Genomic DNA, 12,542 nt, shown 5'->3' with positions numbered 1-12,542 from the left:
ACCTCCCACGTGCGAGCGGAGGGGGCGGGCCCAACGCGCCCATTGGCCGCGCTCTCGGGCGCGGTGCGTGCTGATTGGTTCCCGTCCTCCCCCTCACCGGGAGGGTGATGTCCGCCGGTGATGGCGGACGGGAGCCGGCGCCGGGCGCTGTGCGCCGTGGGCCTGGCGCTGGGGGCCGCGGGGCTGGCGGCGCTGGGGACCCTCCTGCTCCGCACGTACCTGCTGCGAGCCCCGGCCGTGCCGCGGCTCTGGGCCCGCCGCGGAGCCGCCGCCGCCTTCGGGGCCGGCGAGAGGCTGGAGCTCAAGGAGGTGCTGCGAGGTGAGGGGCCCGGCTGGGCCCGGCCTCCCCTGCACTGCGCCTGCGCCCCGCAGGTGCTGCCGTGGGGCCGCGGGTGCCATGGGGTGTCCCAGGGCTGTGCGGTTCCGTCCCCAGGGCCGGACAGGGGCATGGGGGCAGCGAGCAGGGGCCCGGGTCTGTACCCGCAGTTACCGGATGCTTTTAGGAAGGCTGTGGTTGGGACCCGTGTTTTGATGGCAGGGATTTGCTGTAGGAGAGCAGCCTTGTCTGACCCTGCTTAGATGGCACAGGAGGCTGGAAAGACGGACAAGAGACCCGTCTGTATGAAACAGTGTGTTATCACAGCCGCACAGGACCTTGACCTGGCAGCTGCCAGAACAGTCTGTGGCTATGAGGAATTGGGTCACCCAGCAAAATGCAGCTGCTTCTGGACAGTGGTGTTTGAGACAGCATCATTCAGCACATGAAGATGAAGAATGGCATTGAGGTATCCAGGGAAATACCTTGGCTGGAGCTGGAAGGAAGTACTGGTGTGCTGCTTGCACACAGCTCAGCTCAAGTACAGCAGTCTCTTTTGGCAGTGGCAGCTCTTCCTGTCCTGTGAGATAATCCTTAAAGCCTGGAAAACATTCAGGAACAGAAATATTCCTTTCGCTTTTGAAATGCAATTTAAGTCTTGTTTGACTGATTTCGGTGTCAAATGATTTCTATTTCATATTCCATTGAAGGTGCTATTAAAATCCCAACTGTTTCCGTATCTCCAGAGGACTTGAATACAACTGCCATGGCAGAGTTTGGGAATTACATTCGGAAAGGTACTAAACTCATTCCTAACCACTTCTGCTGCTGAGTTTTCTTTTAGTAAATGGAGAGTGTGTATGGGGCTCTTGCATAGAATGGAACAGATTTTAAGCTTGGCTTTTCTCCAGAAAGGACTGGCAAAACCTCCGCACCATGCAGTGATGTAGCATGGCCAAAGCTAGAACAGAGAAGGTTCAAATGGCATTTTTGCAATGGTGGGGTATGGTTCTTGACTTGGTTAAGTGACCTTTTCAATTCCTTTCTTCACAGTCTTCCCAGCTGTGTTTGCTTCAGAGTTCATCCAACATGAAACTGTTGGTGAATATAGCCATCTCTTTACTGTCCAGGGTTCTAACCCTCAACTGATGCCCTACATGCTGCTTGCACACATGGATGTTGTGCCTGCTCCCCCAGAGGGTTGGGAATTCCCTCCTTTCTCAGCAGCAGAGCATGAAGGATTCATCTATGGACGAGGAACTCTGGATAACAAAAACTCTGCCATAGTACGTCGCCTTGGTAATATCATTTCAGAGAGATACAGAGCCTGACAAAAGGTAGATTGGAGGAACCCGTTCTCTTCAAACTCACTGTATTGTCTCTCCTGCCCCTCTTTCCCATATTAAAATTGTATATTGAATGCTGTGTTTGAAGTCAGGGATAGACCTTGTGCACTTTCCCAGGTGTCATACGGGCATTCAGAGCCAAACTTGGCCCTTTGCAAAGGCTTGGGTTTCAAAATAAACACTGTTGATTTAATATTAGAGTCAAATAGCATCCATCTAGCCTGTGGCAGAACAAAGAGCTGTTGTACGAAGTACATTTGGGAGGAATAAAGTACGGGAAGGATTGATCTGTGAAGGGCCTCTCATTCAGGAAAAGCCTGATGGAAATAAGGGAAATAGTCCTTTGTGACTTGCAAAGATCATTTCCATGACAGCCCTCTACTTCAGTTTAAATAGAGGTTTAGCAAAGCAGTGTCCCAGAGCCTGTGGCTGCATAGACCACGTGCCTCGGAAGTTTCTTCAGGTTGTTTAATCATCACTATCAAAGCCTTGCCATTTGGTTGATGCTTCCTTCTCCTGTGAAGTGCATGAGTAACTCCACAAGTGGACAATAACAATGAACAGTTGCAGTGAACATGGCAAGGTAGAGGCAGTGTCATTTCTTCTGAGAGAAGAGAGAAGCTAAATGTTAAAACCAGGCAAGATGATACCAATACAGCAAATGGGAGATTTCATTTCTCCTTCTGTTTCTGTCATCTTAGCACTTCTTGTACAAAATGGAGTTGTCGTCCATATAAATGGATTTGAAAGCTCAAGTGGGAGCCAAGCTGTGTGTTGGACAGGCAGCTTAAAGAACAGTGAGTTCCTTGGATAATCCCAACTGCCTTGGGCTTCCTGTGCAGTTTGTCCCTGACTTCACCAGCAGCAAGAACAAACTGACACTGTGTTTTGTGTATGCACCCTGTCACTGTGTAGCACACGAAGTCTTAAACATTAGTGATCAAAACTATTGCAGTGTTTCCCAAAGAATGTGAACATCCCCAGTAGGAGCTGTAGAAATAAAAGCTCAACTGTGAACAGGACAAAGTCTCCTTAAGGGCTGTGAATGCATCGTGTTTCTTTGACATCACATTGCATTCTTTCATGCTTATTCTCCTTTCTAACATACAAGAATAGTACAATACATTCTGGGTTTTTTTTCTGCAGGGGATTCTGCAAGCTCTGGAGTTTTTGCTGCGAAGAAATTACAGACCCCAGAGATCTTTCTATGTTGGTATTGGCCATGATGAAGAGGTATTTTCTTTCACTGAAATAACAAGTTGTTTGCATTGTTCATGTATGTAACAAGGCTTAATTTTAAAACATTGTTTACCTAGAAAGTCTTTCCTGGTTTTGATGGTTATGTGGGGAGATCCTGTGTCAGGTACATGGGCATAGTTAATATTGATCGTTTGGCTTTACGTGACACTGACAAAGGGGTTGGTGTGATGAGCAAAGAGAAAAGAACACAGGAGGGTGCTAGTGCAAATTCTTTTCTGCATGGACGGTGCAGCAGGAGTCACGTTTTGGAGTCCGTATAGTACAGGAAAAGCTGGCTTAAGGTTTACATGCTTGTTCCAAACGGTCAGGAAGAGCAACCAGAAATGTTTGTTGTGGCAATGCTCAGTGGTGCAGAGAGGCAGATGAGGTGGGTTTCTTTATTCATGTTCAAAATAGAAAGAATTATTAATACCTCTTTAAAAAGACTGGCCTGTGGCGCTCATGGCTCTGGTGTATCACCGCGTCCAAGAGCCAAGGGCTCACAGCAGTGTTCAGTGACGTGTGGATGGGAACGTTCCCCAGTGTGGATATAGAATTCACCTGCTACTGGGCCATTAATGGTCCTCAGTGAATTCTGCTGGGAAGGATCTCCTGACAGGTTGTTCTGGAGCTGCTCACTAGGGGATTTCTGGCATTCTTTCCGTTGTAGCACTGGGCACTTTTAACAACAAGATGTTTCCCAATGTTCTTCCCAATGGGATGGCATCACCTGATGAGTTTCTCTGGCTGATTCCCACAGGTTTTTGGTCGGAAGGGAGCGATGGAGATGGCAGCTCTGTTGGAAGCACGAGGAGTGAAGCTCTGCTTCTTGCTGGATGAGGGCAGTGCCATACTAGATGGCATCGTCACAGGGGTGAAGAAGCCAGTAGCAGTGTAAGAGAGAACATGTTGACTATGGTGAAAATGAGCCATTTTCAAGAATTAATCTGTAAGAAGTGACCTTGCTAATGGCAATAAAATGTGTTACATGTGGCAGTGTTGATGCTGCAAAAGCTACAGCAATGCACAAAGTGCAAGCAAAGGACCTTTGGTGTTTGCTTGCTGTCCATCACAGCTGTGCTGACAGCAGCAGAAGGCTTCATTTAGCCAGGAGATGCATGCTTTTGCTGTGTCTACTCACTGGAGAAGCAGCCAAGACATCAGCCCTCCAAACATGTAAAGCTTGTGTTGAGGATTTGATGTTGCTGCTTCTGTAGTGTTTTTTATGATCCCAAAAATACAGTGTAGATGTTTTTGCCTGGGGTCTGTGCATGTGTGTTTGGAGATGCATTAATCATTTACTTCTTTATCATTGGACAGAATTGCTATCACAGAAAAGGGCTCAATAACACTGAACTTCACTGTGGAAAAAGAGCCAGGACATTCATCCATTCCTCCAAAGGAGACAAGTATTGGCATTCTTGCAGCAGCAATGAGCAGGTGAGAATTCCCTGTCATGTGACATCCAAGAGAGTTCAGCAGGCTCCTGAGTCACTGATGAGTGACTTGTTAAATAGTTATAGTTTGCAAATTCCCAAAATACATTGAAACTTGTAACTCCTTGTGCAGTGCAATCCTGAGCAAAGGGACAGTTGCCAAGTAAAATAGTCAGAATGTGACTGGGGGAATCCTCTCTGTACATGTCTGTGTAGATAGCAGATAGGTTCATAAAAGTGTCTTTTAGAAAAACATAGTATGTCAAGATGTGATGGAATTTGGTGTGATATTTCTATAGATTTACATGTATTCCTTAGAAGTGTCAGCTTTGGGATTTTTTCAGCTGTTCTTCTGAGAAAGTCTTTGTATGGGACTGGAATGCGCAGACATCACTCGGGGAGCTGTGCTTACAGAGTACTTATCATGAGAGGACAGGGTGACTGCATCTCAAGTCCATGCATGCATTTCAGAAATCAAATTCTTATCGACGTTCTGGAGTGATAATAGAGGGGTTCTAAATGCCACATGTTGATGTGCTTTGCCATAGACTGGAGCAGAATCCCTTGCGCAACCTGTTTGGCCACGGACCAGAACTCATGACTATGGAGCACCTGGCATCAGAGGTGAGGAAAGCACTGTGATTTCATTCTTAGATTTTCAATATGAATTTCAAGTGTAGTTACATAGTTCCTGGAAAAAAGGAGGCTTAAGCTGTCCTTTCCCCTATGCGTGGTCTTGAAAACTAGAAACTTTCTGATTTGTGTTTTTTTTTCTCCCACTTAGTTCACGTTTCCCCTCAATCTCATCATGAGCAATCTGTGGTTGTTTTCCCCTGTTGTCAGCAGGTAAGAAAATACATTCTTGAAAGCATTCCCACACCTCTCACCCTTCGAAGATGAAGTTCACAAGCCATTTCTAGTCTTCCCAGGAAATAGTTCTACCACTTCATAGCTTAGACAATGTCAGTGCTTTCCTGTTAATAACCACTTTGTTAACTGAATAGGCCATTATTCAGCTTATTGCCTATGGAATTATGGTGCTTCTGGTTTACTGATATTAAACTTCTTTCTTGTAAGAGTTCTTGCATGGAAACCTTCCACCAATGCCTTGATTCGAACGACGACAGCGGTGACAATGTTTAACGCAGGAATCAAGGTAGCTTCATTTTGACCTTTCTACATGTAGTACCATGAGAGAATTGGGGCATATAGTTTGCACCTATTTATACTTAGTTAGAAGATCAGTATGGACCCTGGTCCTGGACCCTTTGTTGGTATCACCACCAGTCTCATTTTTATTCCAGGCATGGCTTGGTTTTAGCCACAGCTGAATATTAGCTCCTTCCAGAAGTATCTGCTGTCTGTCACAGAAAGATCTCTGTGAACTAGTGTCAACATTTTAGGGTGGAAAAGAGTGTTTTCTGTGTAATCATACAAAGTATCTATGTCAGTATTTGAATCTCACTGCCGTAAACACTTTCCTAGCCCAGATGGGGTTGTGTTTGTGAGCACATTTACCTTCGGTCAAGTATGGAGTGTGCTCCTTGGACCGAGTGATAAACAGGTTCTGGCTGATACAGCCAGATCTTGCCCTGATAAGGAGGTGTAGCTAACCAAAAATACTGTAGCCCTGGAAGATAAACAGCCTGTTTGGTGTGTCCCTGAAAAATCTGTTACTGAAAAGCACCACTGGACGAGAAAACAAGATGCAGTGGCTGAACAGTGACACTGAGTGGCCAGGACAGAAGTGACACCCTGATTTCATCTTTTCTTTGTTGGTTTGGTTGTTTTCCTTATGGTTCATACCAGTTTTTGTTTAACAAAAGTATAAATATTGATTCTGTAGAAAAAGAGTCTTCAGTAACATCGTTTAAATTACTTATATGTCTCATACTGGGGAAAAGTAATATGAGGATGAGGTACAAATGGTGTTTAAAAAGACTTCCAGGCTTTCTCAGTATAAAGTTTCTGAAGGGACAGGGCTTGTCTCAAGAGGAAAACTTCTCTCTATCAGCAAACTTCATTTTTTGTTGAACTGATGAATATTTCTTTGTGGCTTTATCTACATTCTAGATGAGATTTACAGTGTTTTAACAGTACAGAAAGAGATCCCACATTTCATGTTAGTGCAAAAGTGAAGCATTAGGCTGGAGTTGTCTAAGCACTTTCTGAGTTTGCACTTGGCATTTTAATCTGGTTTGACCTTCTTTTGAAGTGTTGGTTCTTCCTTTTTTGCTTTCTAGCTAAACGTCATCCCATCTTCTGCAAAAGCAACTGTGAACTTCCGCATCCACTCTGCAGAGAAGGCCACCGAGGTACTTCCAGCAACACTTGGCCACTTCATCTCCCCACGTATTCATACAAGCAGTAGAAGGGGACGATTTGGGAATTGCTCCTTTATGGAGACTGTCAGAAAATCAGCCCATCAAATGCCTTTTCTCCTCCTTTGAGATGGATTACAAAGTGCATTGTTTACTGCGGCTTCTGACTGTGGAGCAGAGCAAGAGGCAGGCCAAGCTTGGAGGCATGGCTTGAAGTTATATTGAGCAGGTTTCAGAGGCCTTTTTGTGCCAAAAGAGCACATGGACCACAGGGGTTATAAAATAGAAGCATTAAGGTTTTTGACCTGTGAGAATATGGGAATCTTGTTTCATACCTACTGAGGTGTCCCTTGGCAGTAAATAACATCTTCCCTTCTCAACCTTTTGCTGGACATTTACCTCTCTGGAAGCTTTTCCTGGATTACTTCAATGACCTAACTACCATGTACTGATGCAGTCCAGGAATACCTTGAGACAATGATGTGCGTCTGGTTACACTGGGGTCAAAACCAATTGCCTTAATTATCAGCCATTCACTGAGTGAGAGGAAGAGAAGCTGCCCCCAGTTTGCCCTAACTCTGCAGCTGTATTTGATTGACAAACGTTCTCTGGCAAGTGGAACGTTTGTGGCCATCTCTCTCATTTCTTTGGCTTGTTTAATGCCTGTCTTTTTACTCACAGGTGCTAGAGACAGTTAGAAACATCATTGCTGACGACAGAGTGAAGATCAATGTTGTGGAGGCATTTGACCCACTCCCCACCAGTCCTTGGGATGACCAGTCATTTGGAGTCCATATTTTCCAAAGGACCATTCTGGATACTTTCCCAGATGTTGACAGTGTAGTCCCAGGTAACAGCAAGCACAGGATGATGATTGTTTCCTCTCCAGCTTCCGCCCTGCTTTGCTCTCCCTCATCCGCCACTGTTGACATGTTTCCATTTTGTGTGTACTCCTCCACCCCAGCTGTTAACTGCTGGAAACAGCTGGTTTTTCCTCTTGATTCCCTTCCCTCTTTATGTTTTCAAAGTTTTCATGTTGTTAGTGGAAGTACAAAAAGCAAACAGGAAACTGACAGGAACAATGAGCCTTCCATTTAACTGTGCCCATACAAAGGAATCTCTTCAGGGAAGAAAGGAATTGTGAGGGAGAGTAGGAGGTCTTCTTGCTTTAGGTCTTCTTTTATTGTTTTCATAGCTGGCAAAGCCATTCCTGCTTTTCTGTATTGTGATCCCAGCCCCTTCCCTTCCTCACAGCTCCTTCCTAGTTCTGTGCTGCTTGACTGCAGTTTGATGCTTAAACTTTAATGTCTTGGGTGTTCTTACAATGACTGAATCATACGTTCAGCTCTTAGTGACTGTTCTTCCAGGATGTACCAATAAGCTGTTCCCAGTGCTTTTTGGGGGGTTATAAAGAACTGTTATCAGATGCCCTTCCTTCCTCCTGGGAAAAGTGGGGCTCATGAAATTGCTGTTCCCATGCAAAGTAAAGCTGAGGTTTGTGTTCCAGGCACGTGCATCGGGAACACGGACAGCAGACACTTCACTAACATCACAAACGCTATTTACCGCTTCAACCCACTGCTCCTGAGCTCAGATGATCTCCCCAGGTACTGTCTGTGTGCACGTGGGCAGCAGTTTGGGGTGGGGACCAGGGAAAGAGAAGATGATCAGTGTTTGGCAGAAGGAAACCCAACCTTGTGTACCTTGGCATGGTGGCAGCGCTGCCTCACATTCCATTAGGCCATCCATTTCCTGCAGACCTGGGTGCTGCACAATGAGGGATGGATGGTAGTTAAGCTGGGAGAGCTTTAGCACTTCTTCACTTCACATGCAGACAAGACCTCATGTAGGTGTCCCAGAGGGCACTGCAGCAATGCTGGGAAGCTCACTGGATCCTTTATACAGTGCAGCAGAGTGGAAGGTGGTGTTCTGGTAGTTGGCCTTGTTTAAGAGTTGTATCCATCTGTTTGGACACATGCCACTCTGAACTTACTTTCTCCTTAAAGCTGGAAGTTAGGTTTCCTGGAGCAAAGTGATAACAAAGAACATCATCATGCAAGGGGCTGTTTGCTTATTTAGCACGTACTGGATTTGTTGGTTCAGTGAGGTGCAGATGATACAGGAGAGCTCTCGTAGCCAGGACAGTGACATGAATAGTCAGGGAGATGGAATACAGTTTTTTCCTTTCCACATACACCACAATCTGTGCTCTGAGCCTTAGAATCAGTCAGTTTGGTTGCCCTGAGGAACAGATATTGCAGGATTTGTGTATTTTGCTGTATTTTGATGTGCATTGTGTTATGAGCGAGCAAGCAAGTAGGGTGCTGGGTGCATGCAGGTGGGTCACAAACACACACTGGACTGGAAAACACTCTTCTTTTTACTTCCAGGATCCATGGGTTGAATGAGAGGATCTCAGTTGAGGGTTACGAGAAGCAGGTCGAGTTCCTCTTCCAGCTCATTCAGAACTGTGACACTGAGAAGCTGCCGGAGCCTCACGCCAGCTCCCATGAGCTGTGAGGAGCACCCCTGAGAAGAGCAGCTACTGAGGTGGATGCAGGGATGGAGGGGCCTGTGCTTGTGTTTCATAGTAAGCTGTGCCTGGAATTTGGGGGTTATATATTGTGATTTCCATACAGATGGAAAAACTGCTGGTTGCTGCTTTAGGTTGTGGTTTGCTGGACACAACACAACAACTAACCCCGATTCCTGCTCCTCCTGTGACCTCCAGCCATTAATAATGGTATTCATTTTTTCAGCACTTTCTTTAAGCCTCTGAAATTGGCAGTCACTTCAATCTGAGCTATAATCAGCAGTCACTCACCTGGCAGTAAAAGAGGTGAATCTTCTGCGGGTGCTTTCGTTAACTCATTTGATGCAGTTAATGAATTCCTCACAGATGCTGTGTGTGTCAGAAGCTCACGTGGAAGGGCTGTGTCACAGTGGGGGTTTCATGTGACTGGCAGAGTTACTCCAAGGGTTTGCTGCCCTGCTGCTTGATGGGGGCTTCTTCCCCAGGTGATGCTTTCAGCCAGTGGTAACTTGCTCCCACTGAGTTCTCCCATGCATGCACTGATCTATGCCTCTGGTTTAAAATGAAACTGAGCCCCAGAACAACCAGTGAGTTGCTTTAACTGTTGTTGCCCTGATCTCAGAGGTGCTGAAAGCTTTTCTCCCTGTCTCTTCAGTGACTTTGTGTGTGTCTCTCACTCCTTGGCATGGCCATGGGTGTGTTGTGCGAGGTGGCTGAGCGAGGAATAGCAAGCTACATCACTGTTGTCTGCTCCTGAATCACCTTCTGCAGCATGTGTTTCTCTCTTGCTCCTTTGAGAGCTTGCTTGGGAAGGCTGGTGAAGCCCTTCAGTTGCTTCCAGTGCAGCAGGAGCCTCTGTTCCTGCACTGCCTGTGCCAGCAGTTTCACTTCGTGCAGTGTTTGCATTGACTCAGCGCTTTGGGACTCCTGATGTAGACATTTCATGTTGCCTATTTCATCTTGCACTAGCACGCCTTTATAGCACTAAAAGCTTAAGCATTCTTTTGGCCTTCAGAGTCTCTTTAGTTGGTGTTACCATTATTCATTAAACAAAGAATTAACAACTAGATGTGTGCCAAAGGCAAGAGTGGGCGAAGGCTGACCTGCAGGTACTAGTGCAGCTCCTCCTCTTGCACTGCTGCAGAGATGTGTTTCTCTTTCAGAACTTGAATTATACACTGGAATGAGGGGTGGTTCTGCTCTAAATTCATAGCGTAAAAGGTACTGGAATGTACAGGAAACACCCTGAAATGTGTCCTGAAAAGCAGCGATGAAACTGTGATTCCTGTTCTTTCCGTTCCCCATTCTCTTATTTATTTGCAGTCTGATCTTATCAGCCGATGAGCTCGAGCTGTATCCATCTGCTAAATCACTGAAACCAGATTGACATCTTCATCTAATAAAACAAGGAATGCAGACTCTTTCCTGATGATTATTCAGTCTTTTAATGGAACTGTGTAATTGCAGTACAGTCATTTCCACACCTGATTCGACCCGAGAGCAATTCCTAAAGTTTCCATCAAAACAAACCCACATGTTTTCCAGCCTGCTTTAATCTTTGCACCCTCCCTGGTGCTCCCCTTTCTCTACCAAATGAGCTCACTCTGTTTATGTATTATTGGGTAGTAAATAGCTTGCATCTTTTAGGGTTTATTTCCCTTTGTTTGCCCTGATGTCATGGATTTGTTTAGCCACGTGTCTGTGGCTCTTTTGTGAAGGTGTCAGTCCTCTTGCAAACTCCTGCTGCAGACACAGCAAAAGCTATGTGTCAGGGTACAACACAGCATCAGATACATCCCTGGCAGTGAGAGGGGGAGGAAGGTTTTGTTGTCTGGTTTGGGTTTTTTCCTCTGGAAAGCGTATATAAAGATGACTGAGCCTAAAGCCATCACTTTCCCTCTAACAGTATGGGGTTAACGCTGTTCAGCATCTTCATTCATGACCTGGGTGCTAGGACAGTGTGTCCTCTGCAAATGTTTGCAGGCTTTAACCTGCCAAAGGGAAGTTTGAGATGAGCTCTTGGGTAGAATCTCTTCCCTGTGAGGGTGCTGAGGCACTGGCACAGGGTGCCCAGGGTCCTAAAGACATAAAACATCCTTTCTATTTGTAATCTGTCCCCATCCCCAAATCACTGCTATCTCTGCTCTGTGAGGGCTGTTTCTTTAAAGGATGTTCATCTGAAGATCCATTTTGCTGCTGAAGGGAGAGTGAAGGGCAAACAGCCCAGGGAAAGCAAGGCTGGTTTGGCAGGTCCTGTGCAAACGTGTGCCATGGGGTTTTGCTAATGCAGCTTGTTGCAGAGCCTCACTGGGTGCTGCTCACCAGCCTGCACTGGCCTCATGCAGTGCCTCTGCACCGAGATGTTCAACAGAGCTTTCCTACCTGAGAGCTATCAAAACCCTAACGGGGAGTTGGATGATGTTGGTATTGGTGTAACCTGTTCCTGTGTTAACATCCACAGCAACTTCCTTCCCTGCCTGGAGCCAAGGCTACAAAGCTGCCATTCTCTTGACAACAGATACTCAAAGTATCCCATCTGTAGCTGTCCAGCCAGAGCAGACTGCTGGGGAGCCGAGCAGCTGATTTAGGGTCATGAGGGCTGCTACACCCTGAAGGAAAGGTCACGTTCCACACCTGCATCTTCTAAAGAAAGCTCTGTTGCTGGCTTCTGTTTCAAAGGGCTTGGGTTATTTTCAGCTCCGAGTGACCATGGAGAGCTCAGGCACAGAGCTGGAGGAGAATACAGGAACAAGGTGTTTACAGGGTTGTTTCCTCCAGCCTTGCGTTTGACATTTGCGTTCTTGGCTCCTTTGCCATATTCCTGGTGTTTCAGGGAGCTGGTGAAATCCATTTTCTCAAGCAAGTGCTGGAAAAGCTTCTGCACTGTGCTCAGCCCACTGCTGAGCCCTAGAGCTGTGAGTGCTGGAGAGCAAGGCACCCACTGAGGAGCCTTGAGGTGGCTCAGTCATAGCATCCTTTGCCATCACAGAGCAGCAGCCTTCACCTATTGCTTGCCCTGACCTTCAGTGCTCTTCACTGCTGCTGCCAGGTTGAACCCTCAGGGGTTCTTGCCAATGCCTTGAGTCCTCTGCACCTCCTCACAGAACTCCAGCAGCTCTGGAACTCATGTTTTAGTCCCCCAAATCAGGCTCTTGCGATAACTCTAGAATGGAACCCCACTGCTCTGACCTGTGGGGTCTCCAGTGCAGCACAGGCAGTTGCCTGCCAGCATCTCCCAGTGCCCATAGCAAGGCTGGGGCATGCAGAGGGCTCTGTGTGTTGTGTGTGTGTCAGCTTTGCTGTGCAGGGGCTCGCCTCTGCTTTCCTGTTCCACAGCTTCCCAGGGCGGCC

The 12,542-nt window shown here is 46.6% G+C and overlaps 1 protein-coding gene across 1 annotated transcript; it reads left to right on the top strand.

Annotated features, from left to right (window-relative positions):
- The first annotated feature begins 120 nt into the window (after nucleotides 1–120).
- Nucleotides 121–10,614, top strand: PM20D1 (peptidase M20 domain containing 1). Its single transcript, XM_031043821.2, has 13 exons — nucleotides 121–319; nucleotides 1,027–1,113; nucleotides 1,370–1,602; nucleotides 2,809–2,895; nucleotides 3,662–3,795; nucleotides 4,222–4,341; nucleotides 4,886–4,961; nucleotides 5,122–5,183; nucleotides 5,415–5,493; nucleotides 6,581–6,652; nucleotides 7,340–7,508; nucleotides 8,166–8,265; nucleotides 9,049–10,614. The coding sequence occupies exons 1-13, from the start codon at nucleotides 121–123 to the stop codon at nucleotides 9,176–9,178; spliced, it is 1,548 nt and encodes a 515-aa protein (XP_030899681.1). The 3' UTR covers nucleotides 9,179–10,614.
- Nucleotides 10,615–12,542: the final 1,928 nt, after the last annotated feature.

This window comes from Melopsittacus undulatus, chromosome 16, assembly GCF_012275295.1.
Source record: "Melopsittacus undulatus isolate bMelUnd1 chromosome 16, bMelUnd1.mat.Z, whole genome shotgun sequence".
Taxonomy (NCBI): domain Eukaryota; kingdom Metazoa; phylum Chordata; class Aves; order Psittaciformes; family Psittaculidae; genus Melopsittacus; species Melopsittacus undulatus.
This window is presented reverse-complemented; position numbering and strand designations above follow the sequence as displayed.